This window comes from Armigeres subalbatus, chromosome 2 (assembly GCF_024139115.2).
Source record: "Armigeres subalbatus isolate Guangzhou_Male chromosome 2, GZ_Asu_2, whole genome shotgun sequence".
NCBI classification, from domain to species: domain Eukaryota; kingdom Metazoa; phylum Arthropoda; class Insecta; order Diptera; family Culicidae; genus Armigeres; species Armigeres subalbatus.
Genome location: NC_085140.1, coordinates 266822251 through 266849739, shown reverse-complemented (window position 1 = coordinate 266849739; position 27489 = coordinate 266822251). Strand labels below are relative to the sequence as shown.

At 38.8% G+C, this 27489-nt stretch overlaps 1 protein-coding gene across 1 annotated transcript; it reads left to right on the top strand.

The window, feature by feature from the left end:
- Window positions 1–27475, top strand: LOC134212191 (G1/S-specific cyclin-E). The gene is made up of 8 exons (XM_062689832.1): window positions 1–209; window positions 1273–1517; window positions 19912–20002; window positions 24633–25179; window positions 25361–25548; window positions 25616–26007; window positions 26209–26440; window positions 26501–27475. The coding sequence occupies exons 2-8, from the start codon at window positions 1504–1506 to the stop codon at window positions 26678–26680; spliced, it is 1644 nt and encodes a 547-aa protein (XP_062545816.1). The 5' UTR covers window positions 1–209; window positions 1273–1503; the 3' UTR covers window positions 26681–27475.
- Window positions 27476–27489: the final 14 nt, after the last annotated feature.

Sequence of the window (27489 nt, the reverse complement as noted above, 5' to 3'; positions counted from 1 at the left end):
ACAATCATTCGGCAGTCAGCAGTCAGAAGCAGTTGACGAATATGTGCTTTTTCGTTTCCTTCTGGTGAACCCCAGACCCAGCAGTGACAATATTTTGAGGATTTTTGTGAATATTTTGTAGATGTTTGAATGAAAATCGGTGCTAATCGTGAAGAAGAGTAGTTTGTCGCACAACAAGTGGATAAGTTCAGTGAATTTTGGGAAAGAAGGTAAAATTCTTTGGATAAAATTGGTTGAATTCAGCACGAACATAAGACTAACCTAGAAAACAGAAGCAAAGGTGGGGTGATTTTTCTCGGGCATTTTCCGTCGATTTATGAATGAAAACATATTTTCATTGAATTTCTATACCTATGAAAAATTATATATTTTTCGATGATGTAAAGTTTTAGGAAGTGGATAAAGACTACAGAGTTCATTTTAAAATTCTATATTGTCGTTGTTGTAAAAGTGCGGGAAAAATTTCGCCGTCAAAATTTTATTCATTATCCAAAAAAAAAGAAAAGATTTCAGTGAAAAATCGATTTTAAGGTGCTAAAGTAATGTTTACATGTAGTATAAAATATGTAACCGTGATATTGTGCCATTTATCAATGAGCAAGTGTATTTAAATTTTGGTATTCGATTACGTGTCGACTTTATATGGCCTTTAAATTTTGGCGGGAGTGCGTTTTTCCGAAGCGCTTTTTAGGTTCTTACAGTTATCGGAAGTGCACAGAAATTAGATATTCCAATCGGGGATAAAATATTCTTTCCAGTGATACCAAAAAACTTGGATTTTTCCGTGATTTTCCTGAAAAGTTTCCGCGCCAAAAGTGACCCAACTTCGGTGAACATCTTCCTCTTTTTACATTCTTCAGTAGCCTGCGCAAGTAGCTTTGCAGCAGCAGCAGCCAAATTTATTCATCGGGAAAGAAGAGGTGAAAACTCATTTGGTGCTAAAACTTTGAACGTGTTGCCTCGTTGGAGCAATTTGTGTGGCCGATTCCGGGACAAGTGCTTTGACGAATTTTGCCGGTCCGTAAGGAAAACGGTTCCCCTGATTGTGCACCATCATAATCCATTGGAATTTGCCCCGTCAGTGGCCTATCTTTAGCAGAAATCCCGAAAAACTTGGGATAGTTCCCGTGCGGGAACCCGGTCAGCCATTTAATTTTTCCACCTCCTTCATTCTCCTGCCTTTCTTCTGGTTTCTTCGCGAGTTGAGTGCGTGTGTGTGGTGGGGTTCGAAATTCCTGCAAAGGTTTAACCATCTTGGTGCCGGTTCTCTAGGAATTTACCGGGAATAAGAAGTGCGCTCGAATCGAGCGTCAGAGCAGCAGGAGAAATCGCCCAGGCGTGTCCCGTACGTTCAAGGAAGTGTAGTGTGCTCATGTAAAAGTGGACTACCGCACTGAAGTGCAAGAAGGGTTGGTGGAATCGATCCAAGCGAGTGCCCCTGGTCAGAACCAGTAGGTTTTGGCAATTGGAAGGAATATTCACCGAGCCCGATTCCAGTGGACTATGGATCTGTATAGGTAAGTTGAAGATGGGATTGAAGCTGAAAATCGGCCTGGTATCTTTTTTTTCATTTTCTACCTGAGGAAGATGATCCTTCTTCCTTTTGATACAGTCCTTCGTCCTTTTTCTTGGAATTATGAGAAAGTAGTCAGAAGGTCCCTTTGAATGAAGAGGGAGATCTTTTTTGAGCTCAGTCCTGTTGGATGTAGGTAAAGGACTTGAAATGTGTACAACATTTATAAAGGATACAATAGAAATCATTTCAATTTAAAATGTAAGTTTCAAAAACACAGAAAACTGTAATCAATGGATGTAATAGTAGGAACCATCCAAACGACTGATATAGCTTATTAATTTTCCAATCTAAAAAATTTTAAAATGAAAAAGCATAATATGAAACATGTAAAAAAAACTAACAGCAATTCTGATTTTCAGTCTGATTGCTAGAAATGTTGATGCAACACTTTCAGGCATTTCATTGGTCATGATTTGTTGATTGGAAATCTTTATTTTCTAACTATAATCCTACATGACCAAAAGGAGGTATCCAGCTATAAAATCCATTTAGAAAGATGCAAGTAACCCAGTAAATTCGCTGCAAATCTTGCCGCAAACCGTTGTTCCATTGTCAATTTAATCGCGATTAGTGCTCACATAATCTTTCATAGAAAAAGGATTGCTTTGTAAAAAGTGTTATAAATTGGTAGTAGGTGAAAGGATCTAGACGACTGCTCCCGGGTCGCTAAATTCCCAGTCTTGAAAAACACACCGAGTTCGAAGTTCATTCTAAATGTTTGTTAACGGAAGACCAAGCATCGAGAATATCTGATATCTTACCATCATACTACTTATAGGAAGACTTATCCCCTGGAAAGAGGATAATGAAACTCCGCGTTCGTTGCCAAAAAAATAACATGTGATATTCTGTTATTGTCTATCCGGAACAAAGTTAGAACGCTTTTTAAACCAAAGTTGGATTTTTCTCCAGAAACAGACAACTTTCCCAACTTCGGTGCTATGCCGACAATAGTTTTCCTGAAGATTTCCTCGAGTGCGGTCGAAAGTACTCGAACATTCGACTCGAAGTCCAGTAGCATATGTTTTTATTTTGTACAGGACACAGTATTTTAAAGTTGGTTCCGGAATCCCTTCCATATGCAAAGCATTTGAAAGATTTGCTTCGAAAAATGTATTTAAGGTCATCACACTATCCAGTAGAAGCATAAGTACACTGAAAACCAAAACTACCCAAAAGTGGGTTGTTTGCACTCAAAACCGTGGTTGGGGCCAATAACCCAAATTTGAGTAAAATGACTTTTCTGGCACTAGGTAGTTTGCCTTTAATCCCATGTAAACAATGTACCCAAAGCTGAGTTTAATTTATCCAAAGCGGACCTTGATCAACTCAAAATAGAGAATATTGAGTTTATTCAAATTTGGGTTATTGGGCTCAGCAACCTCGGTGAGGTGTTTGCATCTTGCTCTAGTTTTGATAGCAATCATGGGAAAGAAACTACCCAAATTTGGGTAAATTTTTTCTGCGATATTCTCAATAGTGCGTATATTGAACTCAGAGGCGTCGCGTGGTGAATTCGTCAACCTGTGCACTTTTTTAATATTCCGAGAAAAACACATAGAATGTACCAGAAATGATAAACGAATCATTTTCCAGCGCGTTTTTCAATAAGTTTTGCTTATTTTGTTGTATCTAACTGGTTCTTAGCAAATTCTTATTTTCTGAATTCACTCAAACTAAACTAAGCTTATAGTTCGTAAAAAAATAGTATCATCAGAATCGTTCCCAATGTGACAAATAATCTATTCATAAATTGTTGAGCTGGCACTTTCAATTTTAATTTGAGTTATTTCTTAAAATGAGACGAAGTTTTAAATAGAAAAAAGGAAATTGGACTTATATCAATCATGCAAAGTGACTAATAATAATTTGTAATTAGCATGTCATATCAGAAAAATAAAGTCTATACAATAAACAATGAAGTTCAAAGCCTTAAATCTTCTTAATTAATACTTATTCTATTTACAATTCATTTCTTTGATCAATATTCTGGACTGGACAGATGTCGAACAATTTTTCGTCCATCAGTATGAACATTTCCTCATAAAAACTTTCATAAATTTGTTTGAAGCATCGACATTTGACGTACCCCCTCCCTAACCAAATATATTGGATTTATCGAAAAACTCAAAGGTTCAGCCCAATCGGGTTGTACGCAAAGGTGACGTTGAACTACGTAGCTGTACGTAATCTACAGGTTTTCGACTATTCTGTGCGATGAGACCGAAGCAAGCGTTTTTCAAGCCCAGCCTGGATCTGTTTTCGATGTGATGTGTATAATTTTTGGACCAACATTTGAAGATGAAGATAAAAATAAAATTTTCAAATAATCGAGGATGAACAATACTCTCAAGCGTTCACATATCCAAATTACCAATTGCTAAAATCTCGCTAGAGAGTAAGAAACGTTCGATAATTGTATCTCGATTCGAAGCATTGGTAACAATGCCAAACATCCTATTGAACTTCATTGTTGACATTAAATTGGTATTAGTTAGGTTTATATTATTTTGAATGATAATCGATTACACAATTTGAAAAGCACAAGCCTGGCTGATAGTGTACAGCTGCAACCATCACCGACGCAAACTGCTACAGAGACTTACCACCTATCGCTAAGTCAGTCTAAGGCTCTGGTGGCTCATAACAGAAAAACCTATTGCGAAAGCTGGGCTGTCAACGGCGTAATTGATAATAACAATTATTCCTTCACGTGAATTGCGTCGGACTAAGCGTTTAGTCCGGCAGACACCTACGAATCAGCAAAAACGATTCAAAGAAAGTTTACCAGAACGCATTCACTGCAGCAGCGAAGAAGATTCCGAGCCCTTCTATGGCGGACAAAAAAAAATTCAATGAATAACTAAAGAAATGCTGATAAATTACTAAGTTGAAAAGCAGGCCAAGTTCTAGTTGGAATGTAGTGCTATGGAAGAAGAAGCTTGCGATGCACTTACGAGATTGACTGATTCATCGAAACCAAGTGCTAAACTGTTAGCAAGTTTTTAATAGTAAATATTATCATACATAGATATTGTAACACACTAGAGTTGGTTTTTACGCGGAAGATATGGGCCGCGTAAATTAAAACAACGTAAAAAAACGCGTAAATCCCAAAGTATGTCTGAAGGAATGCGGAAATCCAGAAACTTGCGTGAATAAAAAATCTCATAAAAAAAAATTCCTGTAAAAATAACCGCGTAACAAACGACTTCAGTGTACATCGGGTATGAAGCGTTGACTCTTCCTTGATCGAATGGTCCAAGAAAATTGAAAATCCATCGAGAAACGGCTGAGATATTAACGTTCAAAGTCTATCATATTTTCGTGACGATTTTCAATTTTTTGCAATCGTAAAGTATACCCCAATATAGAAAAGACAGACGTAGTTCTACGTCAAAAAAAAACCTTCAGGAATAAATTTCTTTGAAAAAGTTGACCCGTTTCATTTTCGGTAATTCTGGTTTTCATTAGAAGATCTGCACCGATCTGAAGAAAATAGCTTTGTCTAGTGTGCTGAGGTGAAAATATTGCAACAAATTTTAAACTAGCCTAGATATTAGCAAAAGATAGCATAATGAAAGAGAGTCTCTCATTTGGACTTACGATGTTTTCAATAATCACGCGAGAAATGTCTGTTTACATTATGTTAATATTGTCGGATACTTCAATTTCGAATATAATAAGCGTATTTGTAAACAGGCTTTATTTCAAACGCTTATTAGCAGATGACAATTTCTGTTTAAATTGAGCTAATGTCGCGTCACAATACATTGTCGCCAGGATTAGTGGATATGTAAACAGGCCATTGCATTCAATATCAAATATCAAAAGCGCTCTTGCTTCGCGGTGTTTATTCAACGCGGAACTTTTGTTATGGAACGCTTTGAGGGAGCATAAATGAGCGCGCTTTACTCTTCTCTTTCGATTTTGTTCCGATTGCGCTCTCATCACCGAATCGCGCATGCGCTGTTTGAAGCGGTTCTCGATAGGCACCAAACCGTGCACTTCTTGCGAAGAACGCTTTGACTACCTATACATCGCCGATTGCGCTGAGAGCAGATGTTCTACACTTACAAAATAATGCGTGTATGATGCACGCCAAAGCGTTCTCGGCTGAAAGTTCCGTGTTGATACGACATGTGGTGTCGGTGGGTCGGTTCGGTATCGTAGAGAAAAATATAATGCGCCCCCATCGCAGCATTTGGTTGCCTCACATCACATGCCGCCTATAAAAAATCATGCATATTTTCCGTTTATGTATCTAATAGTCAAATTTGCATGAAACTTCTATCAAATGCACATAATTCAAATATATGTTTGGATTAGAAAGACAAGAAATCTATTGAGAGTTTAAATGTTGGGGATAAAATTGCCACATGTGCAGTGCACAGGTTGCACATGCGGACGCGACGCCTCTGATTGAACTCAAAGTTTGGGTTGATTTATCTGTCCGTGTACTGGAACGCTATGCCTATGGAATCCAACACTGTTGTTTCGTATAGGTGAAACTCGCCTAAATAGCAAATTTCTCAACCACAGGGTCCAGTCCCAGCTAACAACCACTTGGAACTGGTAGAGCTCATAGGGGTAAGATTTTCAGAGTTGAGTAGGACAAATGAAAAAAAAAACTGTTTGGATTTATTTAAATTTTGTTTGTGCTGCGACTATTTCTGTAGATTTTAAATCTCATATGACGACCACTACTTTTTGAGATTTTTAAACATTTTCTTCCCCCTTAGTCACGCTTTTTGTATACCGAGTGAATGTATTGTAACTAAATGACCGCTGGATTTGAAATATGAGCCAGAATGTTGAAGAAACACTGCGCAATTCGAAGATACTCAAAGAAACATTCAACGCATCACTTTCATCCGTTACCACAGATATTGATTTGGGACTAATCACTAACTCTTAAATGGAAGCAATGCACTCTCCAATAGTCGAGATCTGTCCTGGCCACGTCCTTGCGAATGCTGAGGAAGGAGAATGGACACCTACTTAAGAAAGATGCAGAGAACTCTACGACCTCTCATAGGAGCCACGGGAGGTTTAGGGATTGTGTGGAAGGTTATAACAGTAGGAATCGTTTAGGTAGAACGTGAAACACAGACAGAACTAGGATAGACATACAAAGTAGGAAAGGGACGAGGCTGGAATTGATCCCACGACCTCCTGCTTATAAGGCAGAAGCGGTAGCCACTAGACCACCGAGCTCCACCTTTGCTGATGGAGAATTCGATAAAAAATCATTCCTGGGTTATAAAATATAGTATCCCGATCAACATAGAGTCATTTTAGAGTCATTGCAATTAAATCGATCAAAATTTCGCTATAGAATTGGTATCAATCATCAATAGTAATCATTTTTGCTACTAGGAATACACTTGCGAAGATCTTCAAAACTTTTCAAAGGAATAAACAATAGGATTCAAATAGATCGCAGACGAAAGCCGGTAAAGTAATTTGAAAACAAAGCAACTGTAGTAATGTATAGAAAGTAGTTAAGGCCCAATGAAAAACTGATGCAATGAAATGACGACCTTTTCGACACACCTGTTTGAGTGATATAATGTACATATAATAAACATTTTTGCAAGGTTTATTTGTCGAAAGGAGAACACTTTGAGCAGAGAAGAAGGCGGGATCTCTAACCTGGACCTGAACGTCTACTCGCTCTAGCCTTGACCTGGGTCCAGATTAGATTTCTATCGACTTCCTCTATTTCATTGTTGAGGCTTAGTCACAAGCCACTGAGTCTAAAAATCCTGAATATCCTGGTGGATTCCACTCCAGCGCTTCCTACTGTTAATTTTGGTTTTGATGGAGCTCAGCGATCAAGATCCAACTGTGAGGCCACCAGACCCGAATTATAAAACATTGGTTGATGAATACTTGCAGCTTCTGCGTTATCTATGCTGATACACGTCAAGACACGCTGGCGTAAAACACAGATTTCACGTTAACCCTTAAATGCGCAATGTTGTTTTAAAACAACAAATCGAAAATACGTTTAATGTTAATGATTTCAATGGTTATTTACGTTAAAAATATTTTCGACGATTTCTAAAAAAACCGCCTTGCGCCTTTAAGGGTTAAGAATCATTTTGTTGAATGGAAGTCCCTAATTTTCCCGAAATAAGCGGACTTTTGGAACAATAATGTCGAAATGAAAATGTCAATTGTAGTTACGCATGCCGCAACGAAGTAAATGTACAAAAGCGGTATCCACTGTCGTCTGGTTCTTTATTATTTAGACTTAAGATAACTTCTCGAGTATGTAGTTTCGAAATACTGGATTTTTAGGTTTTCTACCAGGTTTTCAGGACTTCACCTGTCTAGTCAACAATGCGAAAAACATCTTCCAGCGTACAAGTTAGGCGTTGCTCAAGTATGGGTCATTGTAAATGATGTTCAAAGTTTTAACTCGGAGATTTTATGAAAGGCAGAAATGCTTAAACCCGTGAATAACGGGTAGGCGCATTTTCTTGCATAGCTTGTAATACATTGTTACATCCCTTTTGAATTCGTCAACTTTTGATTCACTTTTTAAAATTTAAATTATTATCGGACTAAAATCTCAGTCATAACTTCGACTGGCAGCTTTATCAGTGTCATAAGACGAGTTTAGCACAATTCCAATTAATTCCACCACCTCGTAATACTTTTACGTATACGTATTTCGACCTCAACTTTAAGGTCGTCTTCAGTGTCTAAATTCGTCTTATGACAGTGAAAACATTCCACTAAAAAAGAGTCAAGTAATTTTCTTGAGCTTTATCAGGTTTTCAATAAATATTTGTTGATATTTATTGGACTCGATTGTTTAATTGGATGGAGATGTGCGATATTCATTGTTATATATTAAATAAAAAAAAAGATCAAAGATATGGCATACAGTAATCCTTTTCTTATTCGATATTCTGACACTTGGTATATAATGGTTTATAATCTGACTCATATAAATTCTGCAATTTATTTTTTAAATTCTCATCCTGAATTGTGTATGATTTAAGCATAATTTATTTGATTTATTAGTTTATTTGATTGTTTAATTTATTCAAGCGAAATCGTCAGAGCGATGTGTATCTCGTTTTAATTTTCCATTTCTGTACTTTTCAACGAATACAACAGAATGTTTAACTTAGGCTTACAATCAATAATTTCGTAACTATCCAAGATATCATGCAATATGGTACCACGTAACACACCTCCAAATTTCTGCTGTTGTCATTCGTGGCTCTTTAAATAACAACCACTTTGCCGCGACCATCGGACGTCTCTATTGGTTGACAGCGCGCCAGAACTTGGAAATCATCATCTTTCTTTTCCCTCCTATTCTGTTTTCCTGAACACGAAATGCCAACCGCACCGCCAGCAATCGAAGTAGCTTTGTGACTGACTGTGGCAGAAAGCAATATTGGCGCTCGATTTTCCCCCCTTTCTGAGTGCCAGTGCAATGTTTTTGTTCGGTTACTGCTTTCATATGGATTCGCGCGCGCTGGCTTCCATCCATCCGTCCTTCCATATCAGTGATAGTGACGGCGGCTAGCAAAGACGGGGGAGGGTGGCCAAAATCGGAATAGAAGACTAGTAGCAGCCGCAGCCGGTAGCCGGGAAGGTTTTCCGCGCGCGCACGCGATTTCCCGCTCTTCGGTACAAATCATACTCGCACTTTGCTGTTTCTCTATTCCGTACTCTGCGACTACGTCACACGAAGCAAAAACGCGACTCGCGGGCATTTAAATATCAACCTCCCAAACGCTGTAATAAGAAGACCGGTTCGTCTGGTACTGGTTGAGTTGGGGCACGTCACGGCTCTCGCTCGCGGCCCACAACAGTTCGCGCGGAATGGGAGAAATCGCGCACGAACTCCTTCGCGTTCGGTTTACTCCGGTTTATGACTCTTTCGCTCTTTGTCGGTGGAACTGGACGAATCTTATGATTCCACTGGCTTACAATTTCGTGCCTTTTAATTCAAGATAGGTATGGGAAGTGGCACTTTAGAAAGGTTCACATGTTAACTTTTAGTATAATACAGTAAAACACTTTCTCATAGATATTTTGTCACTCGATGTGCTCTCTAAGTCAATATAAATCCTCCTTACTAATCAAAATTGAACCTGTCTAATTCGATATCCTTCCTTGCTTGTTCAATGAAATTGGTTCACTAATTTATTATAAGTTGAATGATTGTAGCAAATATTTTAAAATACATTTGTATTTGTAGAGAAGGGAGATGGAAAACTCATTATACAAACTGTAAATGTACTTTATAATTAATTGAATAAGGAAATCAGAGAGAACTTCATGTCAAAATGCGATACATGCAATGGACTGATGGAGCAACGAAATCGCTACGGGCGTGAAACCAGGATGAACACTTTTTATCTTTCTTCACTGCTTTGGTTCTTCGCTTTCTTCCTGATGGGTGGCTGCGCGCCGTGGATCAAACCGTTCACCGTCGTGGGGCTGCAGCTGGGGCCTCCCGCATCGTTTGTTTGCTCGCTTTCTCTGTCTTCTTGCTTCAGCAGTATGCAGTGTGGTGGTAGGTTTGTCTCTTTTGCTCTAGCGCCTGAACAGGCGGTCGATCATATGATTGTCTTCTGCCTGAATAACAAGTACGAAAATGGTGGGATATGCGTAAAGAAATCTGGGGTTATGGAGACGCGTGGTTTATATCAATCCATACGACGTAAACGTGCTTTGATTGAGTTTTCCGTAGAGGAGGAACTTGGTAGGTTTTGGCTCAGTCTTCGAAGATGTTGGTTAGAAATTCCAACTCAAGATGCTTGTGTCGAAGTGTGATTAGTCACCTGTGAAGCTGTGATGGGTCAGGGATTTAATTTAAAACTATTTAAATAAGACAACTAACTCAATTGATCAATAGAGATGCGTAGATTGAAAAATAGTTATAAATAGTATTAAGAATAATTTATTTTAACACATGTTTTTCGAACATCGCGTAATTGTTTTCGCTCCATTACCCGAGCAAAGTCTGAAAACATAATGGGAGCATATAGAAAACATATTTTGATATTGATATCAAATTGAAATCATAATTTGTTTTCAAATATGAATCATCATGACTGATTACATATTTTGATCTCATCTTGCTGTTGATTTCTTAATTGTTCGATTTGACATCAAATTATGTACTTATTTTGTTCGCACAGTAAGATTGTTCTGCTATACGTTTTGTTATTTTAGACCAATTCGACCAATCGGCGATTTCAAAACATCAAAACAAATTATCAATTTGCTCTCAAGCTTTGCTCGGGTAGCCACTCACTCGTTGGGCCACTTACTCTTTCGCACTAGTAGTCCCATAAGGAAACAATGGAATGTTCCAAAACAGGAATCAAAATTGAAATAGTGCTACTACTAGCTCTTCTCCTTCCTATGTACGTCTAAGTTTGGAAGATGATATTGGCATTTCCATATAATTGTAAATCGTTTAACTTCACGTAGAAGTAATACACTCAAATCATTAATTAGTAAGTCGAGAACGTTTCCCACAAACATCTTTGACTAGGCCGAGAAACGAACTCGCCATATCCGGAGAGTCAGAGAGTCAGACTCATGACAAATTGCCATTCTGTAGCACCAGATGACAAGTAACAGTTATCAGCAATGTGTTTCGTATATAAAATATGCTAAAACATTCAATTTTACTAATAAAATGAGTATTTTTAAAAAATGTAGCCAGATTGACTATTACGGCCACCCCCGGGACCATAACGCGCAACATAGAGTATGTTCACATACGTATTATGGTCCCCCATATTTGATTCACATGTTCCATTTCCACATGTTCCTGTTCCCTCCCCCCCTTATATGCTAGTAATGGCCCCTCTAACGTATTTACTTTACAAATAAGTTATTATAACTTAATTTTAGTATCCCAAGCCAACACAATTGCATGCAACAACTACCCTGATAAGTGAAGCAACTTTATCCAATGGAAATTTGCAGGAAATTGTTGGTTCCAGTGTTACTTTCTGGTTTTTTGTTCAGGAGGTCCATTATACGCACGGGGTCCATTACTAGCACTTACTCCCTAGCACAAAAAAAAGTTTTAAGACTCTCTTTAGAATGTTTTCATTTGATGATTATTGAATGAGAAAGAAGAGATGCACCTCCCCTCGATATGTGATCTTGCCGCAGTTCGGGTTGAGTGGGTGGATTTATGCCATTAGCACTGAGATGGCCACCAAAGTCGTATTCTGTCGTGGTGCTATCGCACGTTGACATTTTTTTGTTTTAGACCGCGTCACATATAATCTATCATTGACGCACTTGCCGGTGTGATCCAATGGACATCGTGTCTTGGAACCTTGAATGGTAGTAATATTAATGTGCGATCTCTGCTTTACTACAATACAGAAAAAGTATTTTCCATGAAAATGCAGATAAATGTTTTCTAAACGCAATGTTATCTATCTATCTATCTAACTTCTAAAAAAAATGCGCTTGAAAGATAAAGATGATTAAATCTCAGCAAGCTCTATGGACTTTTCTATCTGTGTACTCTATTTCAGCGCTTCTCAACCTTTTTCTCAAGAGACACCCCTTCGAACTTTTACATACATTGAGGCACCTCCTATTTTATCGCCGTAATTAAAATAAGCGTAACTAACAAGATATATGAAAAACGGATTTGAAAACTAACGGGATATATAATTTCAATTCCCATATCGCCAGTTTAGGATATTTCGAACAGCAACAACTTAAGCACATAATCAACAATGTTTATGCATCCATAACCTTATTTGCATCGAAAATAACCAAAAAGTGTAGAAATCATCTATTTCCATTTTTTCTCCGGAATAGGTCATCTTAATAAGTCACTCTGTGTTTGCTTGTCATTCATAGACCCTTTGTTTATGTAATTTTTCAAACGTAAACATGGAATAAGGCTTTTCGGGCCGATGACGGTTCGGAAAAAACCCGTTGTCGGACACGAAGTTGGAGAAGGCTTAGCCTCTTGAAAGAAGGTTTCCGAGCCTCTCGAAAGAAGCTTCCGAGCCTCGTGAAAGGAGGCTTAAGAGCCGCTCGAAAAGAGGCTTCCGAACCACTTGAAACGAGATTTTCGAGGCTCTAGGAAGGAGGCTCGAGCCCCTAGGAAGAAGGCCTTCGATCCTCTTGAAAGGAGATCTCCGAGCCACTTGGAATGCATTTTGAACAGAGCTTTCGAGCCAGTTAAAAGGAGAGTTATGAGTCACTTTGAAGAGGGCTACGGAGCTACTCTTTTACTCAAATGGGGTTTCCTAAACGTTAAATTCCAGATTTTAGTTCAAAAGCATATTCTTAACGTATCATTCAATCTCTTTTTGTCTCGATCAGTAGACTCTCAAAGCATTTGGAAAAACCGTTATTAGGCGCTCCTTACTTTCATGCATGTTCAAAACGAATAGGGTAAATAATGTATTTTGGACATCTGAATATATTTTAGACTTTTGGTTATATTTTGCGTGTTTTTCGACTTGGCTTTCTTTAAATAAGTAGGAATCATGTGTCTCTTTGGCCTCTTTCATAATCACATTTATATCCACATATATGTAACAAAATAAACAATATATAGCCAAAAGTCCAAAATATATTCAGATGTCCAAGATACCATCATTACCCTAGCATGATAAGAGTAGAAATATTTTTAATATGCACCATTTTTCGCGTGGTTACGAATTCCTTGAGCCTCTATAAACGAATGTATCAAATGCGATCATTATTATCCGTTTTTGAAATTTATCTCTCTCAATTTATCTCAGGACTAATCTGCCGTTGGACGCATAAATGTCACATGTTACATTTTAACATTTTTGAGGTTTTGATGTCTAACGTCATAATTTGATACGTGTTTTTGAAATATTTTGTCAAAACATAGGTTTTATTCTAGAAAACTCGAAAAAAATCTGAAGTCAATTTGTCACATTCGAACAAATGGACGCATACTTATCACACTGGGATAAATGGACGCATATTTGTCACACTAAAAAAAAGAGATATAACAATCACATAAAAAGACACATAGCACTGCGTGATGTTTCCTGAGGTCCGTCCATAAAATATACCATGCTTTTAGGGTCATCTACAATCCACGTAAATATTTTAGAAGGGTGGCTGGTAAGTATGCAAGGTCTTACTTTCAGAATGTATATGGACGGTTGTCCATGAAAAAAGAGGGGAGGTATTATATTGTCCAAAACCTCTCCAAATATAACGTGAATAAGAGAATGAAACTGTGACATAATTAAAATATTCAAGGACCATAAAATGTGATAAAGGGAACCCTCTAGCAAACCCGTTTTTCTGTAAAACTCAATTATTGTGACATGTTCTGGCGATAAAATTTATTCAAAGTATGAAACAAGAACAAAAATTAATCAGGACCTTCTTGCTTCGTCGGACGATCTTTTTCCTCTTCGGTAACAACAGGTTGAACCACTTTCATTAAAGAAGTTTTCTTTTCTTCTTCAATTCCTTGAGGAGCATTTTGCCAACGTACATTTGTATCAAATCAAAAGAGGATGAATCCTTTATAACCAACATTAATTCCTTCTTGGAAAACAACTAGCAGTATTTAAGGTCTTTACTGTTGATATTGTTTGCGTATCCAAGTTCATAACGACTTTTTTTTCAAACACCACTTTTCGCATGGAATCCACGTACGGGTGTGGCTTGCAGTGGTTTATCGCATATTCCAAAACGGTGAGCATTGAAGAAAAAATGCACGCAGACAATGGGAATGCTCGTATGTAGGGACAAACAGGCTCAAAGTTTTCATTAAAGACCAGCAGCCTTAAAAAATAATGCTCTTGAAGCAATCCAACCGTGGAAGCCATATGACCTAGAAAATAAGTTCTTAACTTATAAATAATTGAGAACTTTTTGCAAATCCACTGAAAAAAAATGCTTCACCTGGTAGCACTTTGTCAAAATCATCTCGATAAGACAATCGTGATTCCTTTGGACGTTGAAGATGTAGTGCATGTCCTTTTCCAGGGCAAGGAAACTACGCCACTGCCGCTAAAAACCGGGTGTTCAACCTCTTGGACCGGTAATGGAACGTTTGCCGGCTCCGCAAACAGAAAACGATCACCTGCTTCTTTTTTTTTTAATCGAACCCGAGGAAGTCCTCTTCCGATTCCGCGCCACTGGATTGTCTGTATTGGATATTCCATTTCCGGTTCCACTTCTACCGACAGCAAAAAATCACACCAAAGAAATACATACGTCGCTCGCGAAATGTAAAAACAAATTAACAACAACTATCTCTCAGTTCACGGTGTGACAAATATGCGTACATTTTTCGCCTGACCAGTGAATTTCGCGGCATAAGTGTCACATTCGGGGTTTGATAGAAAAACGTGGGAAAAATAGTTGTTGTTGGCAATGTTTCAGTCCGGCCCAACGAATATGAATATTCTTTTATAGTTTATTGCGTTAAAGTCAATAAAAAAGCGAAATTATGCGATAATCGGATGAATGCATTTTGAAACTTCAAATGCGTTTTTCTCGTTTTTCTCGTTTGTAACATGTGACATTTATGAGTCCGACGGCAGTAATAAAATAATAAGATAATAATAAATTAAACCCCACCAATAAATTCACAAAATAATCAAAGATAATTCAAATGGTATTACAGAAGCTGTGAACTTCCAGATTAAGCAAGAAATCAATTAACTCCAACCGCGTAAAACACCTTGATGTAATTTGTCATCATTTGCCATAGCGCAATTCAGGATTTCAGCGCCCCTTAAGTCCTAGCGCCATTGGCTGGGGCCACACGTTACAACGCTGGATAGATTACATTAAAAAAAAAATCAAAATTTGTTTCTTCGTCGTTTTGTTCTTTTGGGCTTTTATCCTACAGCCTTCAATAGACTATGCGGATTGTTGTAGGCAAGATTAACTGATCGCCATGATTATTATGTACTTATGTACAAAGTTTAAGTAAATTTAACAATTATCAAAACTTTATCAATAACTCACGCTCCTCTAATGTAGACGTGTACTATACACATGTGGAAGTGTTGGCTTAAGAAATGGATTTTAGGAATCTCGGAAATCTTGAGCTCGTTCAGTAGCCGCTAGGTTGCGAATCCCGACGGAGGTCCTTCGTAGCTTAGTTGGTTAAAGCATCAGTCTAGCGTACTGTAGGGTCATGGGTTCGAGTCCCATCGAAGGGAAAGTGGTTACCTCCAATACATTTTCCAAATCAATATCTTCCACATAACGTACATATTCACATATGAGTTTTCATAACATTGTAAATTAACGTCCAAGTTGGGTGGTTTAATCCCCGGAAATAGGCAATTAACTTTGATTGAACTTTATCAATAAGTTTTTAATGGAGTTGTACATCCCCCAGCAAAGCAAAGGTACATCCAGGGGTACATGTACCCCAGATTAAGAACTGTTGCTCTATTTCTGTTGGACACTATTCGTACGAACTTTGTTATTTAGTTATTCTATATCAAGTGATAAAGGTCGTATAGCCATCAAGCCGTTTTGCTCATTATGTGCCTCTTTTTTGATATCAGCCGAGAAACTGTAATTTTATCATTTTATCCGTCTTTCTGCTGCATTTCCGTACAGATTATAAGCAACAATTTATTTTAAAGAGTTTTATTGTTTAAAATTCACGCAATTTGTCTAGCGATTAATATTAGAAAACAGTTAGCTTTTCCGCTTTGCATAACGAGCCTTTTGATTCCAGCATGTTTGCCAACAGTTCAACAGTAATGGTAAGAGTTTGGTAACATGTAACCATAAGGCTCTCGAGCAGGCATTGGAAAAAAAATCAGATCAAGAGAAAAAATCGGGTTAATCTAAGCCAACTTGATGCACTGCCGCGGGGCAAGTTACGAGCTTCCTAAAATCTTTGAAATTGGACGTTCGATTATTCATACAAATTTTTTCACCAATGGAAGTCTATTAAGTGAAGCTTGGTAACACAACAATGAGCGTCGTTACGGTGCGCTATGAGAAGAAGCCATTCAAGAAAGGGGGTACTATTGCAAAAATCGTTGCTTACATGGATACCTCACCATGACTTGGCTTGTTAAACGGTGTTGCTCATTGTTTTTCACAGCAACAATTGCTCCTACTCGTTGTTTGGCATCCATTTGAGCGAGATAGTTCACTCATTGGCTACGATTGCAATAGATCAATGCTCACTCACACTTCTAATGCCTGCTTTCGAGTGTTCCTTTTTGTGATGGCGAAGTATCAGAAGTGGATTACCTCCTGTGAAGTTTCCATGAGATCGCTGGTGTAATTCTAGCTGCTTCGATAGGCGAGTGATGCGTCACATGTGGTTTTATTATTATTTATTCAGCCTAACGCCGGAGTGGCCTCTGCGGTACATAACAGTCATCTCCGTCCATAGCTGTACGTTACCAGTCACGCAGTCTACGGAGGGTCCGTAAATCGTCTTCCACCTGATCGATCCACCTTGATCGCTGCACACCTCGCCTTCTTGTGCCTGTCGGATCGTTGTAGAGAACCATTTTTACTTCAAGTGCGCGTTGGTCCTCCACAAGCATTGTCCAGATCTCGTGTCCAAGGAGGACTACCACCACCGGTTTAATGAGGGGGTCTGTTTGGTACAGCGGCGAACTCTTTTCGTTCGGAGTGTTTTTTGGAGTCCAAAGTACGTACGCTTTCTTGCCACGTTGCGTCTCCGAATTTGTCTGCTGGTATCGTTATCGGAGGTCAAGTGAGCCCAAGTACACGAATTCTTCAACAACCTTGATTTTGTCGCCATTGATACAAGCTCGTGATGAATGGCCGTTGTCTTCTCTTGAGCCTACTTCGTGTTCAACGTGTTTATGACTAGTCCGATCTGCTTTGCTTCCCTCTTCAGTCTGACGTAGGATTCTTACATCTTTTCAAAGTTATAATAATGAAAGTAGTGCATGGAGAACCATACTCACACTACATTGAATTCGCCGACTAATGTGCAGAATGCAGATTTCCGTTAGAGGTCGTACACATATTACGTAAGCACTTATGGGAGGAGGGGGGTCTGTCGTTTTCTCACGCACTATGTAAATTAAAATCATTTGTATGAAAAAAATCTTACATGGGGGGAGGGGGGTCGAAAATCCCATAAAAATTGCTTACGTAATTAGTGTACGACCCCTTACCATTTTTTGAAACAATGGCATGTCTTATGCCTTGCGTTCATTTTTTCCATAATGTCAGCGAAAATTGGGCACAGAACTTTACTCTTAATCACACCGACCACAAGAAAATTTGCATACAATAGAAACGTTTTTTTATCACCACAATTTTTTGTAAGGACGTGGCCGACGCTATTGTTAATTTCAAATATTATTTATTATTCAATTTGTATTATGAAATTGGCTAATTAGTTACATTATCGTTTGATTACCATTCTTGAGTTTGTTTCAATTTTGTTTGAACTACAATCTCCGAGTTATGAATAATATCGCAAAAATGTCAATTATTATGCACGTGCATCACTTAAACACACTCCACATACTTTGTTGTACATTTTCTAAGTATTTAGCATCAATCATGCAAACAAAAAAAAAAATGAAATTTTGTATGAAATTTTTTTCCCGTTTTTGGCAACATCCCCATTTTGGCAACATTAAAATCCGGTCGTGTTGCCAAAATCGGGAAGGAACTGTATTGTGTTTATTACACAGTAGAAGAAAAGTCCAACCCCGTACTGCTTACTGTTTTTAATTTAATTGCTTCTAGAATTTTTGGGAAGAGTTTTAAAAACTTCGTCGTATGGTTTCCCGTGGTGATTTTTTCGATTATCATCTTTCTGCTTCTTCTTCTTCATGCAACATCAAAGCGCCAATTACATTTGCATAGTCTACAATAATAAATTGCTCTTGCCGATATTCAACCAAATTCAAAATGCCTGAGAAATCTAAATTATCGCATGTTATAAATCGCACTATGAAATAAACTGTTACGTTAGCATTATTAAGAAGTAACATTTATACCATTATTAATTTATCGATTAGGACCGAAACTAGTTTACTGAATAGTTCTTCATTTTCGTATTATTTTCTGTCTTCTGATGGAATGTATCCAGAAACCAAAATGTTGGCCAACCTGACCAAAATATAACCAAACAAACATGGTATATAGTAATATATACCCAATACAGAAATCTTGATGCATGAGGGTAAACCGTGCCCTTGCTTGTACAATCGTCGAAGAATAAATTTAGCGGTATGACGATGTTCGATGAATCTCCTGCTCTTTTCTGTTGCCGAATGGTATCATCAATGGGGCTAGGAAGGAATATAATCATCAGATAAAGAATAAAAATTTCTTTAAATTTTTTGAGTTGAAATTTTATCAGCATTAGGATTTTTCAAAAGCAAATGATATAATAATAATAATATTTTTTAAAAGGTTTCATATTTCTCTATATACTCCATAAGAGTTTTCTGCTTCATCATCGACATTTAATAAAATTGACTCTTTTGAATGATGATTACTTAACTCAATACCATATTTTTGGAACGACTTATCTGCATTTGTGGACCGAGATTCGAACATCGATTTGCCGAGTCTGATAGGTCTGCCACACGGAACAAAGCCAGCAATACGTAGCAGAAGGCTTTTGCTACCTGTCCATAATGTTGGTTTTCGCGGGACTGTTGTCAGTTTTGTCCAATTGATGTTTGAATTTGTGCTTGCAGTTGGGTCGTTTTGATAATTTGGTAAACTAATCCATTTTTAAAACGGACTTTTTGATTAGAAAGCTATTAGTAAGAAATGCGTTTTTCTTCTTATACAAATTAGAGAAAGAAAAAAATTGCACACATCCCTAGTAATATCGTTGGTTTTATGACATATTTGAAAAGTGATCGCTGTCTCCGTTATAAAACCATAAATGTTACTTGGGATTTGAGTGGTTGTTTAGGTAGCCCCGAGGCGATACTTCTTCGAATCTAAATTTTTAAGCTTGAGTATTTGCCCTCTGCTTCCGTAGTATTATTATGGTATATAAAGGCACGAATGGTAATTTGGATCTCCAGAAATATTATGGTACTGTGATACAACAATGTTTATTTTGGGGTGTGATTTCAGTGAAGAAAAAGGAAAGGAAAATTTAATGAGAATAAAATTTTATTTAATAGTAAATATATTGTTGAAATCATGAAGCGATTTGTGTGCTCGGGTTTCAGAAAGTCGAAATAAGAAGAAGAAAACAAATACTGTGACTAAAATAGTTATAATAACATATTGTTTTAGAAAAAATACTTAATTAGATTATTTTTCCAATAAGTTATTTATTTCTAACCTATTGACTTTTCCCCGCTTATCGTTCGCAGTTCCGAGGATGCCAGCAGATCGTCAACGTTGGACATTACAGAAAACCGAAGCAGAAACAGCCGGAAGCGAAAATATACCTCGGATGATCAGGTAAGCTCCCGTGAAAATCTTCACGTATGAATTATTTGCAAGCAACCGAGTGCATCACATTTCCTGTCCAAACGAAAACGAATGCCTTGTGTCCTTCCGTGCACACGATGCGGAACAAAAGTCGTTACACAACGAAGCAACACATCCTTCCGAGTCCTTGTGCGTTTTCTTGAGGATATACCATATGAAAGGGAGCAAAAAGGACGCAATAATTCATGCACAGTTGTAAATGTGCAGATGTTGCCTCGTTGACTACAGTTATTGACTCATCGTCAACGTAACAGTTCCCTACCATTCTAAGTAGTTACCCCACTTCTGAAGAATTGGCGATGTATGGCAACCACATGGAATAATTTACCCTTGATTGACTATGCAACTATCGGTATTAGAATCACGCTACATGTGGACCTACCTTAAGCAGCGAAACATTTGTAATTTTGCTAGTAAAACGTTGAACTTGAACCAACGACCCGAGTGCCCACGACTTTGATTGTGTTCGATTGTTGTTTGCTTTCAAACAAGATAACAAACTTTATTGCTAGCATAGACTTTTTATTCATCCGGATATTGATGTATGATCAACCGCAACCTGTATGTAAATCAGAAAAATATATGTTTACTGTTCCCATGTCTTTTCGGATAGAAGCCGGTGGTGCCATGAATCAGAAGCGTCTCACAGCTAAATTTTGGCGGTCTTTGCCATGGTGGCGTTTAGAGAGAAAGAAAGATTGACGAAAGCCGTCCTCCTCGGGTGAACCGCTGTTCCATAGCACCAGCAGGGAGATGTCGGTTTATGTTTATCGCGAGCCTTTCCCTCCCGATTTATTTTTCGCCTTGCTTTGGGCAATCTTTCTTCTTGCGTAGCTATCGCGGATCGTATCGCCTCTGACGGTTTTAAAAGGCTAACAGCAGGCACGGACCAAAGCGACCGACGAAATAAGAATGGATTTGTGGGAGCGAGGGGATGCTATCCGGAGAAATGAGAGAGGTTCATGCTTGCAACTCGGTGGAAAGAGCCTGGAGTGATGAAGGTCCCAGAATTCAAAACGAACGAGGAACCAAAATAAACAAGCCGAGAAGCCTTGTGCGGTAAGATTTGGCGAAGAAGAATAATTCTTGAGAAACCGGTATGTTGGATATAGTTGAATGGTCTTATCCGGGGAGTCTTATCGAAGGGACGTTTGAATGGCAAATGAGAAATCTTGATTTGAAAGGAATTTGAAAAATATCTTATTCACGTTGTTGATGTTTCTTAACTAGCAAGCTCAAATGTTCAGCTGAGAAAGATGATTAACACTGCTCATAACGATATCCTGACTCTTTCCTTTTATTGTGACCATTGCGTTCCGCTCGAAGCGTGATTTCTCTATTCTGAAGTACCTTGACCTCAACCCTCCCCAAAACATACGACGCCATGTTCCTCTAATACAGAACCCAAGACACGCGTCACCATTGCCGCCAAACACCTCCACACATTCCTCGCGCATTTAATTATTGTGTTCCTCCTTCACCCCGTGAACCGCTCCGTCCTGATCAAATTATTATGTAAAGGGGTCGTTGGATTTGGGTTTGTCTGGCGCTGGTAGCCAGTTCCAGTTCTGGCGCGCGGTGTTTTGTTATTATTATTTTTTTATTATTCGCTATCACACTTCACCATCGGCATCCTGTCCACGATCGTCGCCGTTTATTTACCTCATATTCCGTAGCATTTGGAAAGGCATTTCGAGGGTTACGTGCACGCACCCATACAGGAATCGACTTCTAACTAGTGCGAAGACCAACATGTTCGGGTACGATCCAATGTGCGGGTCTATCTACGGGGTTTTTAAATTTCGATAAAAAGGGAAAGACAGTGAACAAATTAACCTCACCGTTGCAACACCATTGGTGCAAAAGGATATTACCCTTGGCTTGAGTGCAGGCTCGCCGGTTTTTTACCCACTCATAAATGCCTTTATGTTATTCATATTTTCTATGCAGTACGAGCCTGTTTTATGTAACGTTAATGCTATCATGTATCGGCTATTTTGTTATGATTGTGCTGCATCGGAATGAGGAGGGTTCCCCTTGCGGAAGAGTGTTGTTGTTGGCTATGTACTGCGATACGAAGCATATAGGGCTGCTAGAACTATCGAGGGAGAAAGCCGAAGTTGGCGCGCTCCTTGAAGCGTTCCGCAGGAGTTTCCCGCCAAAAAGTGGTACATTTTCGTAGGGTTACGCAACGTTACTTGTTTGAAGGTTGATGTTTCGCGGATCTGTTGATGTTTCACAAGAGAAGGAAAGTTACGGCTTTTGCATTTTTTTTAAGATATAATATTCTGCAACTCGACAATAACATTCCGTTAGACACAAAGAATCTTCTGGTCAAATTTATGCGCAGTTGGTTCGCCGAATACGTTTTCTTTTCATGCCAATCCTTAAGTAAGATCTTGAAAGTATTAGTTTTGTTTTGTATTTTAATCGTACTCAATTTCATTGGACAATTAGGTACATATAAGGTGATTATAGAATGAAGCCCGTGGTGAATTTCAAATTCACCACACGTTTATCAACATTCATTTCCAAAAGCCCAGATCTGGCGTAATAGTTTTCGTACAGTGCCGAAATTCAAATTATGATTGTTCAGCATAACTAAGCAAACGATCTTCCATTATTTCAGCTCCATACGCGTTATGGTTCTTTCATCTCGTACCCTTGAAAAAAATATTGGAAAAGCACGTGGTTTACAAAATGGCCGATTTCTGGCCTCATTCTATAATCACCATAAACAATTTAAAAAGGCTTCTATTGATTATTGATAACAGCAACCAAGCAAGAGTTGCCAAGCTAGCTATCTTTTAATTTCATTCACCAAATGTCCAAATGTAAAACAAAATATTGTGAATTACACACGATTAGATTAGACATAAATATCAAACTATATTTTCCAAGCAACATACTTTGCTTTTTAATACAGTCAACTTTCGCTCGTTGGGCTAAACTCGTAGCCCATCTAGTGAAAGACTTTCGTTAGTTGGGCTGAGATTTCATCTGTCAAATCAGCGAATACAATAGAAATTCAGAGCTGCCAACTGCGAAAAGAAAAAAAAATGCCGTTGATGTCATAATTTGACGTCCACCTTCGTTTTAAGTGGGCTACAGCCCAACTAACGGGCGCCCAACTAAATCGTAGCCCATCTAAAGATAGCCCAACGAGTGAAATTTGACTGTACTACCTACACGTTTTTTGACCTATTTGATTTTAATGTTTCTTCGGACATGTTTCGTCAACGAATACTCAATCTTTTTCGCACCGCTGATCGTTTCCAGTTAGGTTAAGTTTTATTCATTGAGACATCATTTGTCAGTTGGATTATAAATGTTATAAATAAATATAAATTACAAGTTTTTCTCCATTCGTGTCTTTCGAAAGTTTTTCCATAATGCAAAGATTGTAACGAACGAATAACACCCAAGGTGAGATACTTTTTCACTCTCTTCAATCCCTGAAGCCACGAATTCAATCCCTGACACCCACTTAGACTCGAAATGTTGTACGAGATAGGCAAAAATAAGTTAGATCAGAGCTTATTTTTGCTTTTCTTGTACAACACAATTCTTAATTTATATTGAATTAATAGTTTAGACTATTAGTGTTTCGCATCATGACAATAATTCTGGCAGTAAAATCAAGATTGATTCGTAAATAGCAGAATAGGTATGGAACGTTCGATGTACATATCTTCTTTTACGTCAAAATAGGTTTTCACTGTGGACTCCCAAACTTATACAAACAATAACAGGGGTATTAGTAATAAGGCTGGTACCAAAAAGCATTCACTTCTGAAGTACGAGATATTTTCCGTCTTCCCAGAAAGTGCAATAGTCTTACCCAGGAAAACAGTTGAGAGCCGTTGCAATATGGTAATGGACACGTTTCAAGCTGAGAGTTTCAAGGTTTCCATTGTTTCTGTTGTATTTGGAGTTCAAAGTAGCACTTTGTAAACCAGCATTCAGTGATGAAAGCAAAAAACAAATTGGTTGAAAGATTGATTGACAAACAATTACTTCTTTTTCTCAACCCTTTCGCTCAATTAGGATGATGGGAACCGCAATGTTTAATATATGGAAAAGGCGCTATACAGCTGCCCTTTTTATTTGTCCGTGGTCTTTTTTTTTAGCAAAAGGCTGTCTGAAATTATTTTTGCGAGACCGAGTGTTTGTTCTGTAATGTGTTGCATGTGGCATCGCAATCCTGCGCACGCTGTGAAGCAAACGTTTTTCCCTCCTGAGTAGCTTCTTATCGCACACCCTTCTTACAAAATGAACAATAATGCTCATTATCGTACATGAGTCCCGTGGGATAACATTCGTTGACGGAACAAGGAAGTCTGTCTCGGGCATTTAAATTTTTGCTGATATGTTTTAAAACCGGTTCAAAACTTTGCAAATATATTAGTATTTGCAGTCAGCTGATAGATGTAGTACATCATTCGTCGAGTAGTCTCCGCCATTTAGTATGGATTGACCGTTGTCGGAGGAGATGTGGCTCACTTGGTTGTTCGTGGTTGATTACTATCTGGTGGGCTATTTTAGCATTTTTCTTCACATCCTTATCTAATAGTTGGTAATTTTCCATTAATTACCACAGGACATAGAAAACCAGCGTCCGAGCAAAAGGCATGGAGGTGATCGACGGCTTTCTCCGATTGCGGCCGCATCGGCTCCGTCGGTGCCGGTTCCAAGTGTGGCCAGCTCGGCCGCGTCCAGCAACAGTGTCATCAGCATCAACATCGGGAGCAGCGAGTTTACCTCCGACACGCAAAGTTCATCGGATTGCTACTCAACGACGGCAGAATTTGACATATTCCCACTGGCCAGCCCGACCTCAGTCAACAGCAACATCCTCAGCCCGTCATGTGATGTGTCCCGCGGGAGCTGGCATACCAAGGGAGACACCACGCCGCATGCCAACAGGAAGTCCCAGCGGCACGGTGACAATAGTAGCAATAGTTCCAGTAAATCAACATCCCATATGCCCGCCCTATCTTGTTGTGTAACTCCATCGTCGGATCTGCGAACTTGTCCATTACCGCAGTTTGCATGGGCCGACTCCAAGCAGGTTTGGAAACTCATGTGTCGAAAAGATGAAAAAGCGTCACTCGAACGAGAACCCAACATGTTCGACCAACATCCAGGTAAGATTTCTGTTCAGTCCCTGCATCCCAAACCTATCCAGTTACAATGTAAACAAAAGATCCTTTCAAAGATACTGTTACCTGTTAATTTTACGGCTTCCTCTCTTCCCACGCTTTTCAATCGATGGGAAACTTGTGCAAAGGTCTCTCTATTCATGACATTTCCTTCCCATTCGATCAGGTCTCCAACCACGAATGCGTGCAATCCTACTAGACTGGTTGATTGAAGTGTGTGAAGTGTATAAGCTACATCGGGAAACGTACTATCTAGCAATTGATTACATCGATCGGTTTCTAAGCAGGAAAAAGGAACAGAAGAAGACCCATCTTCAGCTGTTGGGAATAACGGCTCTGTTCGTGGCCGCAAAGGTAATAGCATCCTCCGCAAATGATCAAACAATCAAACTGATTTTAACAATTCCTTTTCTATTTACAGGTCGAAGAAATCTACCCGCCGAAAATAGGTGAATTTGCTTACGTCACCGATGGTGCCTGCTCAGAAGAAGACATCCTGCGTGAAGAATTGCTCCTGCTCAGTGAACTCCAGTGGAGTATCAACCCGGTGACGGTAATGGGCTGGCTCGGGACGTACATGCAAGTTAACGTTACCAGCCGCCAGATGGAGATGCATCCAATCGGGGCTAGTCGGAAACAGCAGAATGTATCCGCCAAGTCTCAGTCGAATGAGTCCTTTGTGTATCCGCAATTTTCCGGCATGGAATTTGCCCAAACGGCACAACTCATTGACCTTTGCTCGCTGGACGTCGGTCTGGCAAATTTTCCCTACTCTGTGATTGCTGCTGCTGCCGTTAGTCATACTTTTGATAGGTAAGTGGACATACTTTACTAATTGTTACATTATTCCTTCATACTAAACTGATCGCGGAGTCACACCAAGTTCATAAATTACTTAACGCGGTGAGATGACAACGAGGCGAGGGGATAAATGGTCATTTTTGCGTTACGTAATTAACGGATCGTTCCTTAATAATCATTGCATTCTTTAACACATGGTTTCCCTACTTCCAGAAAAACTGCCACCAGCGTGTCTGGTTTGGACTGGGATGTGATTGCCCCATGCGCCAAATGGATGGAACCGTACTTTCTAGTGATCTGCGACGAGAACGAAGTGTCTCCGCTCGTGCTACTCGAGTCCAACGAACAGGTTAAGGGTAGTTACGGCTTAGCTCATGTTTGCCCCAACCTGGTGGCGGACAGTTCGCACATAATTCAAACGCACAGTACCTCGTTGGACATGTTCGTAAGTGACCTAAACCATTTTCCAATGTCAGATTTCAAAACAATATATTTTAAAATCTAGGATCGGGCGTCTCTCCGCCGGGAACATCTCGAAGTAGTGGCCTGTATCATACAGCAGGAAGCGTCACCTGCTCCACTATTGGATCCTGAGGGTCTGCTAACACCTCCGGCCTCCAGCCGGAAGTCCCTTGATGGGAACAATCCTCTTGAGGTAGCGAATAAACTAGCAAACAAGACTTAATAGATTGTATGTTCCAAGTAAATTTAAGCTCTAATGATATTTTAAACAGTACCAAAATTTCTTATGAATGTTCCACCAGTGCGAGTTACATTGCACGGAACTGTATCGACGATAGGTTGACAGATGGCTTTTATGTTTATTGACAATCTACCGTCGATTCACACTTGCTAGGACAGGTATATGTTTAAAAACCCCAATAGTGCACATTATAACCAGTCGACTTAAATGTTAAAATGTATCCAGGAATAACTCATCGAAGTATTAATATTTACTGTGCCTTACCCCAGAAAATAGTACAAAACTCTAATGTTGATAAAAAACCCAAAAAGTAAATTCCAGTCCAAACTAAAACTTCTAACCTACCGACACCAATATCCCACTAAAACCTAACACAACTCTGAAACAGCTTCTAACCTCTTAATGCCATTCCAATGAACATGCATTCCCCCTCCCATTAACCAAAACATTTAAAAATCTCCACGCTTATCCCAGTAATCTGCTAACATGGAACCCCACACTACCAAGTAACTCTCTCCATTTTCCCGACTATTGGAAAATTATCAACGTGAGTGAAGGAAAAAATATCATATATCATATTAAACAAAGGTGATGATGCGTTTTTTATTACTCATAATAATGACACGTAATATCTTTTAGATAACTTCGCTGATTAGCTGATGAAAGAATGTAGATAATTGTACATAATGTGTGGAAATGGCACGTTCAAATCTTACAGTAAGATCGTATGTTAATGAAAGAGAAAAAAGACGCTTATTAAAATAATTTTTGACTGTATATTTTTACACTAA

Coding starts and splice junctions, on each gene's coding strand:
- LOC134212191 (XM_062689832.1), top strand. Junction 25,180..25,360: donor CATGTTCGACCAACATCCAG/GTAAGATTTCTG, acceptor CCATTCGATCAG/GTCTCCAACCACGAATGCGT. Junction 25,549..25,615: donor CTCTGTTCGTGGCCGCAAAG/GTAATAGCATCC, acceptor TTCTATTTACAG/GTCGAAGAAATCTACCCGCC.